We start from the raw sequence: 24,440 nt of genomic DNA, 5'->3' as shown, positions 1-24,440 counted from the left end.
CAGTTAGTGAAAAGGTTTTTAAAGCTAACGGGTTCCAAGAGACGCACACAAAACGGATTACATGTGGTCAGTTCGAGCGTGTAATGAAAGACCAAAATGTAATGCAGTTTATGCTAATTAAAATCAAACAAATAAGACGTTATTTGATCGTTATTTTATTGGTTCATTGGTGGGTTGTTGGTCGTTATTTTATTGGATAATTAAATATGCAACAGGTAGAGTTGAAAAATAAACTCCACGCAAAAGTCTCTACTCTAACTGTTGAAATTCTATAATCAGCACTAACAACAAAAAGTGTTGCAAAGCTTTTTATCCTTGATTTTCAAGATCCGGTTCGACACGAGGAGAAGAGGAGCACAGCGAGCTTGTTCGCTGGATCAAGTGGAGTCAAAACTGTCGGAGATCGGATGCAGCCGTGGATGGAGGACTGCAGCCCTAGACAAAATTTCCTGGGAACGGATTGTCGACCTGGCCATGTCTACACGACGTTCTCAACCCCAAGAAGAAGAAGAGATCTCGAATCTCAGATCTCTGTTGGATCCTAGCCCTCTGATTTCGTTGCTCTAATTACTGCCGGTATCCCTGATGTCGGATCTAAGCTTTCAAATCCTGGGACGAAGTCCGGGGATCTCCAAATAATGATCCAGAATTCTAGTTTATGGATTCTGGGATAAGGATCAAATCAAAGATCTGCTTAGATTCGGATGAAAAGATCTTAGAATAGCATGGTACGGGGTTTGAAGGTACGTGTCTCGAGATCGTGAACCCAGAAACCGAAGCAGTGATTATAAAATCGGATATCAGAGAACAGAGATACGTTTTTTTAGATCTCCCAGGAGTCTGATCATGCGACATATCGACTGCTCAACGACAGATCGTCGTAGCGAGTAAACGATTGAATATTAGACCGGAATAAAGAGGTGCATCTGAGACTTACATCCAATACTCCTGCTACGGACATCCTTAGATAGAGCCCTCAATACGTGGACAGCATCTTCAAATTTTGACAATTAATTGTAGCAGAATTGCTCATGATTTTCATCATAAAATTGAACTAAAAAAAACGTTTCTCAATTCAACTGAACATGCAACATTCCACACGCAAGAAGACTACAATCCAGAACAGTTCCAGTACAGTATTTAGACAGTCGCTCGACTCAATTCGTGAACACCCACTCCCAGCAGAGAAGTGAAAACCATCAGGACAAGCAATTAATTATTAAAAGATTACTTAAAACCCAAAGCGGTTCCGATGTATCCCGAGAGTGTCGTGTGCCGTAAAACATTCGCTAGCGTGCAACCGATTTCGTCCGCTGTGCCAAATGCAGTCATCGAACACGCAGCAGCACAGATTTGCAGGCCCCATGATGCGATGGGGCACCTCTGTCACATGCAAACAATAAATGTTGACAAACATGACAAACCACCACCACCAACGGATTCGCTAGTGCTGTACAACGCAGCACCAGCAGCAGTAGATGGATGTGAGAAAAAAAAAAAAGAAATCTTGATTCCATTTGACGTTTTTCGCCTGCAACTCATGCAACGTTTGTGTGCAAGAGATACAGAATGCCGGGATGAGGAGCACTTGATTCGACGTTTCGACGGCAACTTTTGCCCCGGTCGGCGGGATCGGTATGCGCTGCCGGTTTGAGGTTTTACTGCTGGCTGCATCACCACTCGCGAAACTTTACACTTTCATCTTGGATCGGATGGCGAAGGTGTGGTGTGGCGTGGTGCGGTGCAAAAGTTACACTGTGCGATCCGCGATACTATCTTGTGCCGTTGCAGCACAAAGCGGCACCGGGATGCAGTTCATATGCATTTTGGTGTGTTTTATATATTTTTTTTTTATTTCTGTTCCACACAAACTCTTCCTGCCGTTCGACACCCGACCACCGTCAGCTGGCTAGCAAACGGGGAGAACTTTAGCGGTAAGTGAAGTTGTGATACTGTTTGTTAGACGGGCAGCCGGCTGAAGCTAATGGAGACATGCTGCCAGTTGACGATGGTTGGGAACGTTTTACTGCAGGCTAACTTTCCCTATAAATGAAACCTCAGGGAACGCTTTTTTTCTTCTTTTCGTTTGAAGCACTGCATGAATGAGCGCCTTTACACTTCATTGCAACAGAATGTGTGTATGTGTGGTAAAACACGTGCTCTTTAAAATTGTTATTTAATGTGCTGCAAGTGGTATTTGAAGTAGGTTTGTTTAGTGCAATTGATTCGTATTCTTATTCGATTAAAATCGCTTTATTATTGTAGTTCAAGCATAAAATTTTGGCTTAAGTTGTTAGAAAACAAATTTATGGAATTTATCCAATGATCGTAGGGGCCTTAGACGCCTCCACCACCGGGTCGCCCTATGGAGAAGAGTAATGGGAAGTATCAGGACTACAAATAAGGTCTTGCGGATTGTTCTGGAAATTAAAATCTTTATTATGATGAATTGATAACTCTTTCAAAAGCCAAAGTCTTTTCTATTGTTGATTATTTATTTTTTCTCATCTTGTTGGTCAAGAAAAAGGAAAAAAGAGGGTTCTTTGGACGCAAAGCATTCATCGTTCCGTTTTCCCACTTCTCCTAAATTATAGAAGTGCTGTTATCGGTTAGGCCATGTTGCATCGAACGGAAAAGATAATAATCAGAAGGTGCCTTGTCTGGGCTGTACGGCGGGTAGGGTAGGCGGGGGCATTACATTTCAACGTTTTTAAATATTTTTTTTTCCGATGATGCCACATGACGTCGAGTTGGTCTGTGGTCAGTTATTCCACGAAAAAGGGGTTTGCTGTGAAAAATCGGCGATAAATCGCTCATGTTTGATGCGATCGTGGCGTTCTGCATATCGTTGAATGTGTCTGTAAGTCGCGCATCTTTTTGTGGAACACTCCAACCCGATTCCACCACCCCATGCCGAGTTATTCATCAAAAAATCTTATTCGCAGTTTTTCCGCAATATCGGGATAGGGGAGAAATATTGGATAAAAAGATGCGCGGGCCAAAGACGCATCTAACGGTATGTAGAACGCGTCGATCGGACGATAAATGAGCCAGTTATCGCCGGTTTTCCACGGGAATGCTGCTGGTCGAATTTTCTGGGAACTTCTGGACCACATTGGCCCAACATATTAGCCGGGTGGAACACTCCACCACGATTCTTCCCTCCCTCGATCATTTATTATGGGGTTTTCTGCGGAAAATCGGCGATAACGCGCTCATTTTTAGTCCGATCAAGGCGTCCAACATACCGTTGATGCGTCTTTGGAGGCTTAGGTAGAAAAGTGTTTTTCAGTTCAAAGTGTTCAGTGGAAAATCGGCAATAACTCGCTCACTTTTGGTCCGACCAGGGCGTGCTGCATACGGTTTAATTCGCTTTTCTTCCATTCTCCTTTTTCCACTTCATTTTCTTGGGAGACTCTCAAATTACCACAGCAGCGTACGAATATAAATTTTGGACTAAGCTTATCGTCCTATAGCTAAGACGACAAAGCAACGGATCATCAAATCAACTTTATATCACAAGTCTCATCCATGAATCCGTACACAAGGCTAGTTATTCTGCTTTGTTTCATATTAAGCCAGAGAAGCCAAAAACAGTAAATCAAGTCTGCAAAAGGTTGCAGTGGCCCAAGAAGCAGCAAAAGAAGTCTTTTAGGTGCAGCGAAACACTACCGGTGTTTTGGAGAAAATTGTTGCATTAATCTTTCTCCGGTGACTCCTTAAAAAATTGTGAAATTCAAAGATGTAATAATTATTCTATGCATAACCCAAAAGCAAAAGCATATATCATAACACAACATTAATATGCAACGATTTTCTGTATCTCCTCACGCGGAAGATTATTCTTCAGTGGACTTCGCTCGGAATCGGAACCATTTGAACCAAGCAATGCCCAACATAACATAGATTTGCACAGTACGAAAATAACAGTACCACGGAAGAAAAAGTTCGACACATCCTGCATATCGTGACACAAAGTTTGTTGATGCAAATTTCACCCATAGAACATCTACACAACCCGAGGTTATCACATTACAAGTACCGAAGAATTGCTTGCTTGAGTGGTTGAGGGATGAAGATGTCCTCTTGCCAATTTTCACCAACTGCACTTACTGCACGGTGCGAAAACTTTTCGCACATTTCCAACGTTAGCCACCCCTAGCGTGTGGAGTGCCGAGCAAAAGGTGTTATGTGTTTGTTTGGGTTTTTTTTATTATTTCGTGTTATCTTCTACAATTTCATCTCTCGCACATTCAAAATCTTCCCACCCAAAGGACGGACAATGTCGTTTCAATTAACGATAATTAATTTTTCGCCCCTCCATCTCATATAATCCAATTTCGTCCCATGCCACCCGAACGTTCCATTGTGGCCTTCCTCATGCAACCACCGTTTGCTCGGTGGAACTAAAAATGGTTCACAGTTTTTGAGCTTCGTCGCCGAGTTTGTTCGTCCTTTTGACAGGCAAATAAATCCTTGTGGCTTCCATTATTTGTCATCGTTTTTCCACTCGAGTTTTCCAGGGTTACCGAGAGCGATGAGGATCCAACACGATTATGCGCACGCTGCAAGTGTTCGCATTGTGTTGTGTGCACCACTGTTCCGTGCTGTTAAAATTCAACTCTTTTGCTGGAAAGGGGAAACGAACGCTTGCACCCAATCTCTTCATACGCCATTTTCTTGGTGTGAAAACGGGGGTATGGATTGGAAATTTATTATGAATAAAAATGCGTTCACAATCGTAACGCTTAAAAGCTCCCAGCCAGCGGATGGAAATGTGCCACATCCACTGTTTTGCGAGTTGTTTCCTTCCGCTTTACGATTCTTCTACGAATGCACAAAATTTGTGGAATATCTTCAATACCCCCGGTCGAACGATTGGTCGCCGAGGGCAATTTTTTTCGATTTTAATTACGCTTCTTACCAAATCCACTTGAAGCTGCCGCATTATGATGGTTGAATTTGTTGAGCGCAGTGATAATAATGATTATCATTAAAAAATGTGGCAATAGAGTGTTGATAACGAGTGTGAAATTATGAACTTTAATCATGGAGTGTAGTTTGTGTAACAAAAATGTAATGAAGAGAAAATAACGAAAAATATGGGATTAAGCCTAATCGGCTCAATATATTTATTTTTTCATTTCATATTTTGCTTCGAACCCCTTGAATATCAATTGCATATTTATCGTGCGTTAAATTTAATTAGAAAAACTGTAACAATTAATAAAAAAAAAAATTAGATTGTAATTTTAATTGTAATAAAATGTAATTCATGTCCACCAAACACAAACGGTGCACAGTGAAAGCTTTTACATATTTTTTTATGCTGAAAGCTTTCCGGAAAGCTTACGAAACGCTTCTGGCTTGAAGCGTTTAGTTAGCAACTTAATTTTTCCGACCAAGCGTTTCTATGCCACGTATAAATTGTTGTTTGAATTTTCTTTTATTTTACATTATTTTATATTGATAAGCATACATTTGTGTGTTGGGAAGGTTTAGAGAGTTTGTCAGAGAGACAAACACAAACACTAACTGATCTGCAGTAGTTTGCAAACCATGGAACCGAATCCGGCAGATATTTGTGTCCTGTTGAGTCGTAATATGTTTATCCTGTTTTCTGCAAAAGCTACCCGTGAAGGTGGAGTAACACAAATTGAGTAAAACAATTGCGAAAAAAAAAACTAACTGAATCGTTGTTGTGGTCAGTGGCAAGTCGCGTCCAATGATGGCACTTTCTGAATCTGAATTTGAATACTTCATTTCAAAGCTGCATACTTATTTTTAGGCTGCGTACGTGGAATATTTATGCTGCGTATTTTGTTTTGGGCCGAACAGGGAGGCCTCGACTGCCAGGGTGGGTCTCGCCGACTAGAAAACTCCTTGAGTCTTAGAATGACTAATAGAATGACGCTAACCGGCGGTTGCCTGCTCCGGTCACATGTTGAAGATGTACAGGGGTTTATAGGTTTGCCTATAGTGTTTCTATGCTTGTTTTGTTCCAGACAGAACCCTTTTCCTCGATTGACGTCTTTGTCTCCTCGTCAAGCAGTTATTTAGATCAATGATCAACGTTTAAGAAACTATTTTCACTCCACTTTGGGCCCCCCCGAAAAGCTAGGTCCGCCACTGCTGACGCTGTATTATATCTAAAATCGAAGGTAGGTTTCTTATTTGACCAAAACATGCTGACAAGCTATAACGTACTTCCGAAAGGTGTTCAACGGTACGTCGATTTTTCCAACATCTTTTCTCAAAACATTTCCTTCACTTAGCGATTTTGATCATTAAGTTTTACATACTTACGTATTAATATACCAAGCATTATACAACACAGAATTCGTTAAGGAGTCAAATAATTCAGTCTGATGATTTAACACTTTTGTACACGCAGCTATGGAAAATAATACATCTTTTATTTTAGGCAACATGTTCATCACACTGACACACTATTGCTTATTGCCTATATACATCAAACATGCACACTTTTCACACGCTATGAAAGTTTAGTAAGGTGTTACCTGTTTGGAGTTACATTGGAGTAACTCCGCATCCATATTCCTAGGAGCATATCCTGTGGAATTTTGTGGTAAACTAAGCTACACTGAACTAGCTTTGCGCTAGTTTCTCACGAAGAATGAGTTCGCAGTGTGTAGTATAATAAATATTGCCGGTGACAGTACAATCTCCTAAGCCAAGCTAAACTAGCGATCATTCCCGCGACGCTGGCGATAAACACTTGTGATCTATCTGATTTGTTTCAGTTCGACGCTCGTGGTGCATGTTACTGTTCCAGCTGGAACCTGTTAACACTAATGGATGAAGTGTCAGTCTAAATATAGTAGGCTGAGTGTAGGTCGATTCTCGATACCGATCCTCTGGAACCGAACAGCCACTCGGTGACATTAACGACGTGGCCCAACGGGCTGAAGATCGTTCGACACGAATTTCTACAATCCAAATCTATGTCTGTTCCAAAATTAGACCTACATGGAGCATGCGACGCCACACAAAAACACCCGAGTACAGTGGAGAAACGGTCGATGATGCTCTTATGATTGAGCGAATCGGTCGGTGCCGAAAATGTACCTATTTTTAAATATCGTTTTCCCCATTACGAGGGTACTGGCGCTTGAAGACGAAAGCCCTATAAATGCTCACGTTACCGGGAAAACACACGCACGCCAATCAATTCTCACAACTATGTACAATCTTACACTAGGTTCTACGTTATGTATATAAATGACCAGGCTGAAGAATGCATAAACATAACTAGCACAAAACAATGGTAAGCACGCGTCACACGGATTATACTATCTACTTTATATACTAATTCTGGCGGTTATTTTGCACGCTTGTCCAATGACGAATTTCGACAGATTGCACAACTCATTCTTTTGGCCTCCAAAATCCAAACACAAAACCTAACTGACCTGTAGTAGTTTGCAAAAGCACCTAATGGAACAGATTCCGGTGAATATGTGGCCTGCTGTATCGCTGTCCTGTCGCGTTCCTATCGCCTAATGAGGTATGTGGTTCCGAGCGCGAACGAATGAAGGAGGCACAGGTGGATCAGATAATTTAATACCGGCCATTTAACGAGAACAACTACCGTTCTCTCTGCTCTGCTCTATGTGTAAGCTTACTTTTAATGTAATTAAGGGTTCTACTCTATATATTTAAGCATACGCGTTTAAGTACATTTAGCGTAGTGTTCTTGGTTTTGACGACGATTTTATAAAGCTTGTGGTTGGCGGTAAGACCCTGGTTTCCTATATACAATTTCTCCGACGATCAGATCACCAGCCGATGGATGTGGTTGGTGTCGAACACAAAGTCACCGCCATTGGTGGCACTTCGGTTTACCGATATGAGGCTTCCGCTTCCGTTTTTGGCTTTGCGCGTTAGCTGACGCTTTGGCTAGTTGGAAAGAAATGGGATCTGTTAGCTTTGAATGCGCAATCGACAACGCTCACACGCTTACCTGTCCATTTTTATTTATCATCTTGCCCTGCTCGATCAATCGCTGCGGTACCAACCATAAGCTGTCGGTCATCGTTATGAGCACGTTGGTAAGATGGCAACACTGGGCAGCCATACGTACCTGCGCGCCGATATCGTTCTTATCTGGTGGATGCACAAATCTGGCAAGAAAGCATGGAAAGTTGAAAGATTTTACATAAAGAAATTAAACCTTGGTCCTTGATTAGAATTTACCTTGGTGGAAAGAACGAGGGCGCAATGATCGTTGCGACGTTTTGTTGGGACATTTTATTGTGATCTTGCTGCTCCACTACCCGACGGAAAAAGTTTAGCAGCTCACGAAGTGTGTTGCGATTTTCGTGCGGCAGTAGCTGGCAAAGTACGGCCAGCGCTTTATACTGATCGTGTGGAGGTAGAACTGAGGGGAAAAAGGTTCGTCAATGTTAAGTTGTAAAGTTTCATCCCTACTAAAATGTACGCCCGTATCCTTACCGTTCGTTTGATAGAATAGATGCACCAGATCGTTAGCTAACAGTGGCTGCGGCAGCTCCCGTAGCCAACGCTTCAAGAGCGCGCTGAGATCATGCACACCCGCTTTCTTGATCAGTGGATCGATCTTTTCCGGCTTGCTGTAGAAATTGTGTTCGATCTCGTTGTACAGGGCTTCGGTCTGGATGGAAAGGATGTGGAAAATAAATTATACTGTGCACCTTAACCCTCACGCTCTAACCTACCTTCTGCTTGTGGCCTGGTACTCGCAAAATCCCTTCCTCTCTAGCACCGCGCACTGCCAGCTCGGCCAGTATGGCCTGCAGCACCAGTGGTACCAAGGTCGTATCCTCACCGGTGACCTGCTGGTCACGGCGAACGAGCGCATTCAGCGACACACCAAACACGTTGCCTTCCTCCTTACGCTTTCGCTTGAACGGTTTTCGCTTGTCCAGCGAAACGTGATTCTTGTCGAAGAGGGAAGCTAACTCGAGCCACAGCAGCGGTTGGAGCCGCTTCTGTTCACCCTCCGATATCTGGTCGATGTCGAGGCAGGGTTCACGAGCCGTTTCCGGCCGCTGTTGCCACTGGTCCGCCGCGGACGGGGTCGTCTGCTTGATCATGCTCTCGAAGCTGACCGGTTCGTACGGCGAGCGAAGCGGCGAGTTCTCCACCGAGCTGAGCAGACTGTTGCGTGGCGGCGAACTCGGCGGGCTCTGCTCCGAGGACGAGTTGCCGGAGTCATCGTTGTCCCGCCGGACCACGGCCGTACCGTTGTACAGGTTCGTGTGGCTTCGCGTGCCCGAAATGTGTTGTCCGGCGTGGGGTCTGCGAAAAAAAAACCAACCAGTTTGGGTATTAGATTTGGATTTGCCTAAAGTTGAAGGCTTAGTAGCGCTTACCCGATCGTACAGGATGGATCCGAACCGGATCGAATCCTTGGTATGTGAATCGTTCCCAGTCTTTGGAAGTTGAGCAGCTCAATGCCCTCTGAAAGTCAGAATGATTTGCACACGTATTATAGCTATGCCCGTGTTCTAGCATCTCTGTGAACCTACCGTTATGAATTGGGATGTCACAGCGGATGTGTGATCCGCGAAATAGTTCTGCCGATCCACGCAACGGTGCACTTGGCGTGCGTCGCAGATGCTGTTTGCCACGGATAGGTGTCGGCCGAACCACGCCATTACCATCGAACACGGACACAAAGCTCGGTATGTGAGGGTGATGATGGTGGTGGTGTCCGTTGCTCGTCGGCGTGTTCCAGGCATCGTCCCCGGGCAGCGAGTCCAGCGAGTCGGGTGTGGCGCTGCGTGACCGGGTGCCCGTACTGGAAGAATCTTGATCCCGAAATACGTCCCGTATGTCCGGCTTCTTCGTCGATCGGTTGCGCGTACGACCGCGTACCGTGCGGTTGAGCGCTTTCACGCGCTGCTTTACCGCTTCCGCGTGCATACTCGATAGACCAGAGATGACCGGAGCTAGTTCTGTCGCTGACAGCTCGCGACCCTGTCGCATGGGGTAAGGAGACGGATGCAGAAAGCGTTAAGAGACGTGGACAAGAAAGATAATAGTTGCTTATAATTTCAAAGGATCTCTTGTCAAAAATATGACCATTTTTAGTAAGGTTTGCCAACAGTTGCATTCAGATTTTTTTGTTCTTGAATATATTTCAACAAGAAACAGAGAAGTCAAGCAGAATACATAAATCACAGCAAATAAAATCAATGATTACTCGAACAGATTCACACTACTACAGTCAAAATCTCCGATCAGTAACTACTACGATTCACGCTCGGAAACATTTCACGCACGTCATAGCAGCATACTTCTCGTCATGTTTGTTTTGTTCATCCGACAGGAAATTAAAAATTTGTCCACAAAAGCACCAACCCCCCACGGATCCTGTCCCTTTTGACGTACACCCAAACTCCTGTTGCGTGTATCAATAATGTAATCAATCAATCTCGTAATCTTGTGCGCCAGGGTTTAGTGGTTGGCGGACTACAGATTGCATTTTCGGAAGCGCTGGAAGGCGCTTTTGGAGCAAGCATCAACGGGAGTAATTAAATATTATACGGACAGCAAGCCGCAAAAACAGAACGACCGGCTGTGTCCCCGCGAATGCGGCCGTTGATTGATACGACGTCCACGCTCGCGGAACGGTTGTGTCGCTTCCCATGAGAACGAGTTTTGATGAAGATCTTTACAAACATTGGACTTCGATCGCCCGATCAGTTTGAGCATTAGCACTAAACACCGCGGTCCAGCGAGAGGATTAATTAATAAAGAGGAAAAAAATGTTGCCAACGTTTAAATATCTGTCATAATTATTGTAGAATTCCATTACAAAAAGCTAATAATAGAAGACCCTCTGACTACTTACCTCTTCGAATGCTTTGGTTAGCTGTGGAAATCCTGCCGAATTGAGCCATTCTGCTTCGAGTTCTCCATCTGGAAGAGGAAAGAAAGAGAAGAATGGGGTGGTGAGAATGTTTACTCTACTGTCGGTAAAACCGTTTTGCTTCATCTTTTAATTACACCGCACGCTTGTGGTGGCCATGCCCTTTGTGACCTTGCGCTTGCACCTGAAAGCAAACCGTGCGCCGGCACCAAGAACTTGGAGTTCATTTTCTCGCTGCTGCTCTGGCGCGACGCTTCCTGGGACCGCTTACGATCATCACGGACTAATGTGTTGGGTGTTAATTTTCATACCTTTGGTCCTCACATCGTCTTTCGCGAGCGAGAAGAGTTTTGAAAAGGGTTCCATATTGCTGTGGTACGTTTTCTTCATATGCTTTTCTCTACATTCATGTCGCTGAGCAAATAGCGAGTACCGGCAGCAAGCAATTAGGCCGACCATAGGCAGTCACAGAGCCGCGACTCACGCGGAAGTCAATCATTAGTCAACAGGGTGGATGATCAATCCCTCCGTTCAGTGTGGCCCGGCGTTGCTGTTTACATATCGGTCTACATAAGCGGCCCGTGACGCAGGAGCAGGCACGAATTGACCAAAAAGAGGGGTAAACAATGTCTGGCAAAGCGATGGTGGGCGAAGAAGTGTGTATTCCGCGGTGCATTGGCTTTCTTCAAGGTGACCCGCTGACGTTCAGTCGGTCCAATACGTACCTCCAACGAGGGAGTCGCCTTTTTTTTGGGCATCGGAATCAGAAAGGTTAAACCGTCCGTAATAACCTCCACAATCTCATCATCGCCCACACTGATGGTCACCTGTGGGCAGGGGCATGTGCGTGAATGTCGCGATCGTGGCCCCAAACCGAGTTCTAGGTTACTGAGGCGAGAGTGTTTTCCTCTCGGCAAAGCTTTGCCCAAAAAAAAAAAGGGCATCAAATGTTTGGGAGAGCTTTCTCGCGTGAAATGAGTAAAACATCAAAAAGCAACGAAATGGTCAAATGGGGAGGGGAGGGGGGGGGGGGTCTCTACAAGGGTTTGTTTTATGTTATGTAAGAAAATGTAACCAGCAAGGTTTATTTACATCAACCAGGCGGAGGTTAAAAAAGGGTTTATGGTTTTTAAACTAAGCACAGCACAATTAACACGCTATAGTGCGGTTGTTCCCGGACCGTGGTTTACGTTTGAATGGCTGTTTCTTTGGAAGACACTCGTACAACTCCGATAGACGACTGGAACAGACTGGACTCGCCGGTGACAGGACAAAAAAACCCCTAACTTTATGCAATGGCCGTTTCGTTTCGCTGCCCTACTTGTACTACGTTGCTGGGTGCAGTAAAAATTGTTCAAATATGATAAACTGCATGCCGTTACCGCACCGGGAATGATACAACGCTCATGCAAAAACGGTCCCCATATGTGTTGATGAGGGGAAGCAAAAAACAACCGTGAAGGTGATGATTTAATATTGCATTGCGACACCGTTGTGGTGTATGAGTTTTTTAAGTTTTATTCACGCGGTTATAGAGGCGTGAATAGTACAGTACACAAATATTGTCTCTATTATTCGAAACGAATCAAATTACATAATATAATATACGGTGCTCTCTTGTCTGTCTTCTTGACTTAACGACCTTCTAAGGTCAGCTTACTAGACTTGTTGATAACTACGTAATTGGACAATCAAATCCTCACTACGTGGGAACGGTCTTGATGGATTTGAACATCGTGTAAGACCGGCGATGTTGTCGCTCCACGACCGGGCCGCTCTCTATAAGATAATTTAATGGATTAGATACATATTTATCAAAAGAAGACACAAAAGTAACATGTTTATTTGAAAAATTTAGATCAGAAACCATAAAATCAATTTCGTCGTTTCTTTTCGCAACACTCCAATCATAATTTGAAATGTGATCCAATCAAGATCACGACCACGATGCTTGTGATCAATGCAAGCCAAAAAGCAACAGCAAAAAAACGCCCCACACGCGCAACCTGTTCGCACCACTAACCCATAAAATGGAAAGGTATAGAGTGCGAGCATAAATTAATAATTAATTAACAAGCGACCGTAATGGCCGTCGGAGGAACATGATCTCGTGTGCTCGTGATGACTTTTTCCACGCTCTATCACCACCACACAAAACAAAAAAAAAAACTCCCCAAATGGGAAAAATACTCTCGCTACGCCCAGATTTTCCTCCTCGTCCTCGTACGGCGCCGAAAAGTGGCGATTGTTTTATTAAGTTTAAAATTTTGCGCACCAATTTTAATGCGTTCCGGCGGTGAGCTTTAGCGATTACAATAATTATTGTCTTTATCTTCATCTCATTTCGCATCCATGCTGCCCTTCCACGGCTGGTGATTAATTCGAAGCATTTCTCTCCCCGCGGGTGATGGGTTCATTCTTTCCCATGTTGGTGGCGCTTCTCGTAAATTAAAGCTTCGTGGGGTTTGAATTTGCTTTGTTTTGACTTGGCATTATAACCTTTTCACCGAGCAAGCAAACAAACGGCGCAGGGCTTTGCTTTTTAAAGATTCAATTTCATTTGATAGTAATAAGGTAACTACTGCCTGGGAAAGGTTTGATAATGGGCCGCTTGTATCAGCAAATGCTCGCGTGTCATGCGTTCAAACATTGGTTCATAAAACAGCGTTGCAGCGTTGCAAGACTTATGGGAAAGTGCTTTGAGTGACGCTTTTTTTTTTGTTTCAACCGCTTCCGGCAGATTTCGTGGCCGGAAGATGGGTCGTTTTTATCGTCCAACAAAAGATAGTGACAGAAAGCACATAATGACATAAAATTTGCGTTTCATTAGAAAATTCGTACATAATTGGGATGGTAATAATGAAACCGGGTGGACTGTTACGCAAAGCCACGTTTGCTTATTTTCACCCGGATTTATGTTTTCCTGTCCATCACGAACTGTAATCAACACGGTTATCGGTGTTTTAAATCATATTTTTTGTGTGAAAGTAACACGAAGCATTTTTATAAAGTTATTGTAGTGTTAAATTTTGTCAAAGAATTAAAATTTATTTTGTTGCGATCGTTTCCGGAGTTAAATTTTATAAGATCGTACAATTATCGGTGAAATGTTTACAAAAGACTACCCTATCAAGCTCAAAAATAAACCAAGGCAGCGTGCCAAAACTGCCAACAATTACATTAAATTATTATTTTCGCCATAGAACAGCTTTCTAGCACTAGATTTCTCTACCAAATTATAATGGCAACCTGTTCCCTTTACCCACAAAAATCTCATCGCACACATGTGCCACAATGCCGGAACTCGTGGGAGCGAACCCGAAATGGATGTTTCTGTTGTCGAGTACAGCACTGCCAGTAACATCATGGCCTTCCGTAGGTGATGAAACTGACTGAAATGACTTCCGAGTGAGGTAATTTCATCGGTACTATTGAACATTACCTGACCGGTCCGGCAAAGTGCTTAATTTTTGCTAACCATGAATTTGGAGAACCCTACACGAGCAGCCGTAGGGTTAGCTCATCGAATGCCCTCTTCCAAAAAGTGAGAATTCAAACGGGAACGAGTAACTGCACTGTTCCGAAATTGAAGCTCACTTCCCGTCCTACATGGCGTACGGATGGGTGCGCGCGCGCGCTCGCTCACCTTCTTCAATGATCCGCAAAGCCGGACATGAAAAAAACAACCCCCTGATCGAAAACATATACGAGCAACACTATATGGGTGTGCAACGATGATGATGATTTGCATTCGGTAAGGTTCGGTGCTCGAAGCAACGGATTTTCGTTAGACCTTTTACGGGCAGCATTGTGGGGAGGTTACTTTCTCGTACGTGGTTTCAATAACAATTGCATCGATCTTGATTTTGTGAAATCGATCCACCACCCTCACCGTTGGCACTGTTGGCTTCTCTACGGGGAAGCAAAAACCTTTCAACGCAACGGGCCTGAGACCGTGTGTGCGCGAATTTGTGCGAGTCAAAAATTACGCGTTGGGGGATTGGTGGGTTTATTTTATTTGCTTTTCTATGGTCGCGGTTTGAGGTACGCACAAAATTCAAGGCCCTGCTATGCGATGTAATTAGGTGAGGTAGGTTTGTGGATCGAAAGGTATGGCATTGAGGAGGTGGGGGTTTCGGATTCGGAGAAACTGAACGATTGAACGTATTTTGTGTAGGCCTGAAATGGGTGATCGAATCGCCCATTATTCGCACTCAATTAATGCAGTTTGTATAGAGTGGGACAATTTTTAAACTATGAGACAGAAATCGAAGTAACAGAGAAGGGAACAATTTTAGGGAGGTACTATATTTACTACACAATACTACAGAGTGCAGCAAAAATAACAAAACGGGTCAACATACGGGTCAAAATTATCTATCGGAAGGTAACGACCCAAGCTTCCCAAGGACCCAAGAACTTTAATGAATATCTCCATGAACTACGAGGATCCTGTCCTAAGACATTGCTCGAAGCAACAAATAATAATTCTATTCACAAAACCTGCAAGGCGTCGATGTCTGCATCATTTCACCAACCCCAAAGGTGAAGTTAAAGTTTTAAGCTAAGAATCCGGCTGGTGACATGACGCTTTGGCGGCTTTTAATATCAGAGAGAGAATGCCCGAAAGATTACGAAAACTTTTCCCTACAAGATGGAGCGCCGAGACATGATACTTCGTGTCAAAGATGTCTTGGTTCTGTTGTCGTCTAGATTTGAACGTGTTCTCTTTCGATGCCTGCATAATTTTTCTAAGCTTAACGACCTTGCGACCGTTGTCGCCTACACCACCGAGGCACTCTCAAAGTAGCTTACGAATGGGATTATCGTTTTACACTTCAGATTATTTTTCAGATGCAGATTAGATAGTTTTTTTTAATAATTTAACTACTTAAACAAAATAATTCCTTAACGCAAGATAAATCCTTAAAGCTATTGGGAAAAACACACTCATTATCACTGTAATAAAACACTCTATAGGGAACGAGTGCAGCTATTCGAAGTAAGTTTAAATAACCACAATCACCTCGACCTTAATTGTTCGCTTACCGATACCGATGGGTATTTGCAAGGTCACATCGCATCACCACTTCACCGACCCTTATGGTGACATTTCACATTGCACCGATCGTACAGATGAAATGAAAACCTCCATCAAGTGCAATTCGTAATCAATTCGTAATTGTTAACCAAGGCATGTACATACCAGAGCTTGGGCGCGTTCATCAGCAAGTCAACAATTAGCTGATAAAATAAATATGTACAAAAAGCTATCTCCTCCGGCAGCGTCAAGAGACGTTATACACGCGTTTCTTCTCGACTTTTCATGTGAACCCGTTCACCTCGAACTGAATCGTCATGAGCTGTGCCGGTAAGGTGGCATCGGACGAGAACGGCATCAGAAATCATACACGAACGCGCTAATGATATGGGTCACCGAAAGGAGCACTACAATTGAGAGGGAAATCGCAACGAAACCCTTTCGGGAGCGCTAAATGCACACGGCCGTAAATCTGATAATGACCACACGCTGCAAGGATCTACAGGCCCGAAAGTGCAACAGGCCTATTTGTACACAATTATTGGCATTGCAGTTCGCCTTAGTACGTACGGGGTCGCGGCAGGCAAAGATGCTGACAGCAACTACTTCATTGTGGTGCCAATTTGGTCGTTCGATAATTACGAGCGCCAACAAAACAAAGCTATAGGACAGTTGTAGTGTTATGGTACGTGGTAGTTACGTTGTCGGTTTGGGCGTTTAACGACCAAAATGGGTGTGCGTCTTTAGGTCAGGTCACCGAATGTGACTCTAGTTGCTTTTTTAAACCCTCCATTTAAGGGGTAATAGCTGGTGTCATAAGTGCTGGTAATGATTGTTTTCTTCGCATGATATTAATTCTTCCAAGGGTTTAATTGATTTTTTTTCTTCATTTTGTGTATAACAATTAACATTCCCAAAAAAAAACGAATATTTATTCTTCATCCGTGCCTTTTTTTGTTCAATTAAATAACACCTACTTGGCAAGAGCAAAAGGAAGTCACTCGTCACGTCACGAACTTCATCCGAGGAATCAATCAACGATGCAACAATGTTGAGTTATGAGAATGCAAAGCAATTCCCCGTCCTCACACCATCGCCCATCGTACCAATTACCAATTTCCGATAATGGACGCCGGCCTCTTGGGCCACTTTACAGCGCAGCACCCCGGAGCCACCAGCCGACTCATTAGCGAACGAGTGTGAGCGAAGATTGGCATATTTATGCTTCGGCACGTATACCCATATTTTTCATATGGGTATACGCCGGTGGGCGGCAATGAGGAAGACGAGGCGGGCGAACGACTAACATATGTTTGTACGAAAAATATAACTCATTTCTTTGCTTTTGTTTGGCCGAGACCGTACAGCAGACTATCAACGACTTATGCATACAATGTCGCACGCATGCCAAATGGCACCAGAATGCAGCAAACCTTCTCTTCGAGACGGATGCGGCAAACGGCGTGACAGTTTGCTGTGTGCCACAGTGAGCATGCATTGTGCTGTGACAAAATGCGCGCAAAAACGTTCGTCAGCTAGAGGGTTCGTCATTAGGCTCGGCTGGTTGGTGTGCGATCGTTAGAGAACATAACATTGAGACCTCCTAAACATACCACGCGGTGAAGAATAGCTGAACAGGACGCCGGCACTGGAACTTGTTGTACGGTGCGTGACTAGCGCGTTGTGCTACTTGCTGTGTTTTCGCATTCCACGCGGATCGAATTGCCCGATCGTTGTTGCGAGTGCAATTTAGCACTGCACTGCAATCTGCACAACAGATCATATGAATACTTCCTCCAGTGGAATGGTTGCTGTATTCGAGCGGAGTACATTAAGGGAAGAAACACGCCCATTGCTTGGCTGTGTCTTCATCGAAACAAAAGCCCTTTTTCACCTCTTCGGCCCCAGGACAGCTCTGATGGAGCTCTAATGGCCTAATGTGGTGACGAACGGTTGGCACGGTACCTTCGGCATGGGAATGCTTTCTTTTTTGATCAATTTTCTCCTACGACGCCGAGCCAGTACGGGCAATGATAAGTGACCAATGGAGTGAAGTAATTTTTAACTGTCTGGAGGAATCCGCAAACCCCAAGCGAACAGTGAAATAGCAAATGTTCAGATAGAGTTATTTAATAATAAGCAAAAATTAAGCAATTTACTGCTGTGATTTGAATACAATCGGAAACACACATATCTATTCACTGTGTTTTCTTTTCTAACACCTTCCACACTATCTCTTCCAAAACAACCTTTGCATTGGATTAATGCTGCAACAGTGCCGGTGCCCAAAAGCCCGTGACGCCAAGTTTACGCACGTACATAGCGAGCGCGCGCGCGCGTCTAGTCTCCGGTCTAGCCTTTCGTACGTGAAGCGTAATCCGTACACGGTTATGAAACATGGTCACGTTCAGTGGTCAGTCGCCGAACATACCGACAGCCGAATGATCGCACACAGCATAAGAATTAGAATTTATTTGTAAGCTGAACCATCCGCTCGCTCGTTCAAGAGGTCAAGCTCGTGCGTTCAAACGTTGACATTTGGCACAAGTTGTACCGCTGCTTTCAACACGCAGGCGATCGTGTGCCATTCGATCGGTAGACTAGCTGCAAAACGAGTAACTGAAAAAGTTGTTGAAAATGTTTCAAACTTCCATTCCATTGTGAGTGCAGTTTGATTACACAGCTGGACGCAGAAACCGTGCGAACATTAAATTGATCGCATTCCACCAGAACTCTGTACACCCTGATCATCAGCCATCGTCTGTCCATCGGGGCGAACGATTATTATTATTCGCGAAAACCACAAAAAAAACTCAGCGATCCTTACGCAATCCATAATTCACGAACGGCGGCGTGTCCGATGGTTGCGCTCGCGCGTAATAACATCCGTCCGTAGGTATTGAACCGAGGCCCGTTTGCCAGCATCCCGTACTTCCCCCGTTTCACGAAATATTGCACGACACAAGAATACTCCCCGAGAGCAAAAGGAAAAAAAAAAAATAATCAGACACACCTACGAAAACGGGCCACACCACGGCGTCTTGTCAATCAGTTGCGACGGGAATCAACGAGAAATACCTTTAATGCCATCATAAAGCTTGCAGATGCCTTCCTTCTGCCAAATTGCCTGCCGGGGCAAGATTTCCCCCCTTTCATTGCCTCGCATTACCGCCGTTCTGGAGTACGGGCACATCTGCAGAAATTGTCCAACGCAAGTGCGCAAATCACTCGCACGTCGGTGCTGGCCGGTGTGGTCAATCTCAAGACGGTTCGTTGCGTTACGGCGCTGGCAACTCTTACGCAACGATTAATAAGCAAGACGCGCCAGCTAGGGTCGAACCAACGCCACCGGGCCAACACGAACTATTGTGAACTTTCGCGTGAGAAAGAGATGGGGGGGAGGACAGAAAAAGAAACGAAGGCAACGTGCAAACGAAAGACTGCAAGCGACGAACCTCACGTTTATATCGATAAAAACAATGCCAAATTGTAATTCGTGCATGTATGCGCCGATCGTCTTGCAGGAGATCGTTCCTTTTCATCCGTTCCGATCGCTATCGAAACTCACCCCGTCATCGTCCAGCGATCACATCACAGCACTTGTATGAATGAGCGTACATATGTAGCTGCGTTTAATTAACGACTCGTTTACATCCAGCGCCGGCCGGGTTTATGATGAGATCGCTCGAATCGCTTGTTTCCCGTTTGACAGAACAATCGATCGCTATTGTTGGGAAAGGTGGGCGATTTTGTAACAGCGCGAACACAATTCGCAGTCTTCGATGCAGAACGGTTCCGAGGGACCGGTGCAATGCTCGATGACGCGATCGTTTAGCGTTAACCGGACGGACCCGTGTGGAACCAGGGTCACATCTTCGATCGTCGCTCGGTCTTGATCCGTTTCCTCCCACCTAGAGTATGCAATGTGTGGGGTCAACGAGGCGACGCATCATTAAGCAGTCAAAGGGTTTCCATTTTGGGGTAGTGAAGGAACGTTCTTCGGGGTCAAATTAGTGAACGATTAGCAGTAACCTATGGGTTTTTGTCCTCTTCTTCTAAGTGTTTTCTCCCTCTCCATACAAGACACACAATCGTTCAACAAGTTGTGCGATAATTTAGCGAATCGTTCGCCGATCGGTAAGGTGTAATGACGCCCTTTTGATGGAAGTTGATGGAGTCATTTACTGGAGGGGAAAGAGTTTGTTTATCCCCTCCCTTCTGACGTTTCCTGGGCAGGCTTCTCAAGCATGGCCATCCCACATATGAGATGGGGATGTCTGTTTGCGCAATGCCTTTCCAGACGGAACCCAACAACATATCATAGCAACAAGCAAAAGGTGTGGCCCGGCTGGGATTTCTTTGTATGTGATTATTCCGTGTGTTTCCTACACAGTTTTTTTTGCTGATTGGTCGAGGATATTCCACGCTACATGATTCGAGAAGATTTGTGTTTTCATCTCCCCGTTTCCCTTTGTCGTTTCCCTAACCCAACGCTGGCTGATAGCACACAACCACCAGCAGCCAATGCCATCGATCGAAAAAAAAACGGAACCCCCTCATCGACTGCGTTGCGTCAGTGCCTTCTTAGTCTGCTGGTTTAAAGGGGTCTTAATATTTGCCGAAGCTGCCGATACGGTCGTCGATCGCACAAGACGCTCGGACTCCCCATATATACAGCGGGCACGCGGACGGCGACACATATTTGCCTGCATCATCGATTTCGACCGGCGTGCCGATGATGTAACAAACGAAGGATGCATTAAAAGTTTAACCTCAAAACGCCTTCAAAACCGAAACCGATCATCCCTATCGCATGCACCGGTGTTGTGTGTGTGTGTGTGGGTAGGTTAGCAGGTTATTTAGCCTCAAGCGGTCAACAACGAGCGGGGCATGCCCGGTGGCCGGATGGCCTCGTTTAATCATCAGACCCCGTCGAATCGAGTGCTGATCATCATCCCTTTTGCCGACCGATAAACGCCCGTGAGAGCCAGCCAGCGGTGGACGTTCGCTGTTGAAGATGATCCTCCATTAAAGTGGTGACGGTGTGCGCTCATGCCATCGCAAGCGGTATCTTAATAAATCGCACGTTATGGTGAGTGGAATGGTGCGAAATGCTTCTGCGCGAGACCGAACGGCTGCGGGCTATAAATTGATCATGCGGATTTAAGTCAATTTATGCCGCCTGGAAGGTGACGGTGTGTCTCTTAGCCTTGAAGGTTGCCAGCGAATGTTGGTGAACTTTCGGACTGGCGGTGGCTTTCTTTTTTTCTTCTGTGTTGTTGTTTTTCTCGTGAAATCTAATCTGATTAAGAAATATTAGATTGATGAGCAGTCAAAAAAGGGTGCAACACTAATCGATATAAAAAACAGGCTATAACGGGGATTGTGGTGAGAATTTTTTGGCTTGTTGGGTTGAGGTCTGATGTCTTAATTGGGTTATGTTTTCAACATGATATTTATGTTGTGTGCTGAAGGATTTTTAGATGCAGTAAACACCAACGAAAACAGAATAGAAACTATCTTTAAATGTTGCAGTTTTACAGATCTAAATCGATTTCTATTAGGGTTATTGCAAAATCGTATAAATGCATGCAAGTTTCATCACATCACAGTGCACGACACAACGCTTTTCGCAATTTTCGGTTTCCCCACGCTTTCTAGAGCCGGCTTGAAACTGAAAAACCTATTGCTCAATATTTATGAGGAACGAGCATGCACTACTCCAGACATCAGGCCCACTAATTGTCGCCCGGTATCGATTTCAACAACCCATTGGGCTACGATCATTAGCAAATGAATTGGCTGGAAAATGATAGGCCCAACTGGCCGGGTAATGACAATCTGCTTGTCCAGTGGGGTAATGTTTGAACGAACCGATCATCACCGAACATAACCACCCGTTCGCCCACGAGTACGAGTCACCCACTCGTAAGTAAACAGTTAAAATTGAAGTTAATGGAGGCCTTGTGCGCTTTCATGATTTTGCGATTACAGCAAGTGAACCTTACAGATGAGAATCGCTTTCCGTTTTTAGTTGTTTATTATATTTTCACCTAAAAGTATCAGTGTCACTGAGTATATTGGAGTAGGTATTTATTATGACCGTCAATAGCTGGGGCATTTTACAATATTTTTCCCCTAAATTGCCTTAGCGAACAGAGAAAGAAGGTTCAAAACACAGTCATCTGGCCAGGGAGATGGATTAAAGATAGTTTGAAGTGGTGCATCCACTCCAAACGGCACCGCCAGCGACGGAAAAAAGCCGCAAGCTGCATGCGAACTTGACGCAAAATAGACAACCGACAGCAATGCACACACGCACCACTCCACGTGCTTGCGGGTGCAGTTTACCATCCACAGGTTCCAGTTCGCAATCACAGGGAAAGGGACCGTGCCGCTGTGATGCGCAATTTTTCTAACGACGCTGCAGTTTGTGTCTTTGCGCTGCAGCTGCTCCAGCACATTTCACGTGCGCACGGTGAAATCATACAAACGGTCGCGTGATTTGCAGGTAAATGCATTGCACTGGGAAGAAAGCGGGTGGGTCGTTCCACAGGGGAGTGGGTAGGTTTTGTTGTTATTTTTTCATTCGTCTTTGCTAGCAGAAGAGAAATAAAAAAGAAACCCCAGTAGCCACCATTTCAGAACGATCGCTTTCGGGCGTCGATTATCATTTAGAGTTTGCCCCGGAGAAGCTACACTATTCCCGTTACACCAGGTGAGTGAATGAGGGGGGAAGGGGGGAGGAATTATTTTACTAACGGTGCATCGATTGTGAAAGCATCGCGTAAAAGCATATTAAGCATATTAATTGGACAGTAGGCATTTAAATGCGTAAACACGCTTGCCTTGTGGAAAAGTTGCAGCAAAGAGCCGCATTGTCTTGGGAGGTTTACGTTTGTGTTTTAGTAATATGAAGGGTGCAAAACCCTTGCAAAAACTCTATTTTATTGGTTTTATTTTATTTTTGTTTTCATGATTGTTTGTTTGTAGTATTGTAAAACATAATTTTAGAATTCGTTTGAAATGCTACAACTGGTTGTAATTTTCCGCAAGAATTTTGTAACGTTCTAGTGAGCAATTTAACGGATTCATTAGGATAGAAAAAACCTTTTATTATCTATACAATCAAAAGAATTATTAGCAACAACTCAATTGTAAAGCCAATTTTTTTCCAAGCATGATCCTTACGTCCGTTTTTCAATTTATCAACAGAATTGTCATCGAGCTGAGTAACACACTTGCGAAGTTCATTTTTGCTGTCCAAAGTACTTAAACTGTCACGTGTTTAGTACTGCTCCATTTCAGTCGATTCTTAGTCAATTATTCGCCTTATTGTTGCTGGACGGAGCATCATCTTCAAGTAGTCTGCTAATGAAAGTGAACCACTTATTTTCTACTCCAAAGTGCTCCCTCTCTCCTCCGTTTTCTTAATAATCAAAAGACGCAAATACGGTCAGAAACCCTTTGATACTGCTCCATCTTATCAAATCCCACGTGATCCAATAGGATTTTTTTTATTTGCAATTATTCTTCTGTAATCTTATCGCCGTATTTTTAACATTGATAAGATCCTGGCCAATAAGATGCGTTGTAACATGCGATGAACGCACACCGCATACCGCTAAGGTCACACTTCAATTGAGCACTGCGCCAATTCTTCTATCGCATGCAATTAATTGAATTGCCATGCTTGCCTCGTGCTTTGATACATGCCAATATTAGTTGCTGGCTGATTATCTAAGTCCTAGACATGCGGTTGATTCCTTCGGGGCAGCATCGAAACGGGGTAAATAAAAACAATGCCCAGTTGTCCACCCACGGTACAACTTGTTGACAACTGGGCCCCCGTTCGTAAAAAGATGTCAATCAAAACACGCATCTACAGTTGTATCATTAGATAAACACCAAATAGCGGGATGGAATGTCTGATAAAGGTTATCGAATGTGGTAAACACATCGAGATACCATTATCGCAACAGATGCTCCACTTTTGAAGAATCACAGTGTGGTCTGTGCATTCGCCTTGATTTGTTGGAATAGAAATTAAGCAAATAAAAATACTGCCATCGATTTAGACATGCAAAATTGCGATAAGCCTTCTGTTGCTGCTGTTGGTAATTTGTGCCAGCTGTACTTGGAACGGAAACAGCCCGTTCTTGAGATTGTTGGACCTCGATAAAGACAACCAAACATTTGTTTCGCATACAAACTACAACCACCTATCGCACAACGAATGTATCTTCACGCGAAGGTCGCTACATCTTTCCACTTACCGGCATAATGGGCGATGGGTTCAATCGGTGCCTGCAGCTTGTATTCGGACAGATACTCATCCAGATCGTCCACCTCCTGTGGCACTCGGTTGTGATGATGGCTGCCCGCCGCCATCGTTATGGCCGGTGGTGATGGTGGAGCCGACGACGGCTGCACCTGATGGCCGCCACCGATGCGCGATAGCATTATCAGCGGACTTCGTTTCGCTTGCTCGTCACACTTCACTCTCTTTCACCGCAAACGAGC

General features: G+C 44.3%; 3 protein-coding genes across 3 annotated transcripts in view; 2 read left to right on the top strand and 1 right to left on the bottom strand.

The window, feature by feature from the left end:
- LOC126564970 (D-3-phosphoglycerate dehydrogenase) overlaps positions 1 to 24,440 on the top strand; it is a 483,268-nt gene that overhangs the window by 304,595 nt on the left and 154,233 nt on the right. The gene's annotated exons all lie outside the window — the stretch shown is intronic.
- Positions 1 to 24,440, top strand: part of LOC126565253 (aquaporin AQPAn.G) — a 149,015-nt gene that overhangs the window by 124,552 nt on the left and 23 nt on the right. The window lies entirely within an intron of this gene.
- LOC126564251 (rho GTPase-activating protein conundrum) lies at positions 7,787 to 24,406 on the bottom strand. The gene is made up of 9 exons (XM_050221243.1): positions 24,194 to 24,406; positions 10,859 to 10,926; positions 9,531 to 9,981; positions 9,375 to 9,462; positions 8,718 to 9,300; positions 8,476 to 8,653; positions 8,218 to 8,401; positions 7,985 to 8,144; positions 7,787 to 7,920 (listed from the first exon to the last, which is right to left on the bottom strand). The coding sequence occupies exons 1-9, from the start codon at positions 24,378 to 24,380 to the stop codon at positions 7,795 to 7,797; spliced, it is 2,025 nt and encodes a 674-aa protein (XP_050077200.1). The 5' UTR covers positions 24,381 to 24,406; the 3' UTR covers positions 7,787 to 7,794.

This window comes from Anopheles maculipalpis, chromosome 3RL, assembly GCF_943734695.1.
Source record: "Anopheles maculipalpis chromosome 3RL, idAnoMacuDA_375_x, whole genome shotgun sequence".
In the NCBI taxonomy this organism is placed as follows: domain Eukaryota; kingdom Metazoa; phylum Arthropoda; class Insecta; order Diptera; family Culicidae; genus Anopheles; species Anopheles maculipalpis.
Note: the sequence above shows the minus strand (reverse complement) of the source record. Positions and strands in the feature narration are given on the sequence as shown.

Coding starts and splice junctions, on each gene's coding strand:
- LOC126564251 (XM_050221243.1), bottom strand. CDS start 24,380: ATGCTATCGCGCATCGGTGGCGGCCATCAGGTGCAGCCGTCGTCGGCT. Junction 9,982..10,858: donor TAACCAAAGCATTCGAAGAG/GTAAGTAGTCAG, acceptor CCCATGCGACAG/GGTCGCGAGCTGTCAGCGAC. Junction 8,145..8,217: donor CCCTCGTTCTTTCCACCAAG/GTAAATTCTAAT, acceptor CTTTCTTGCCAG/ATTTGTGCATCCACCAGATA.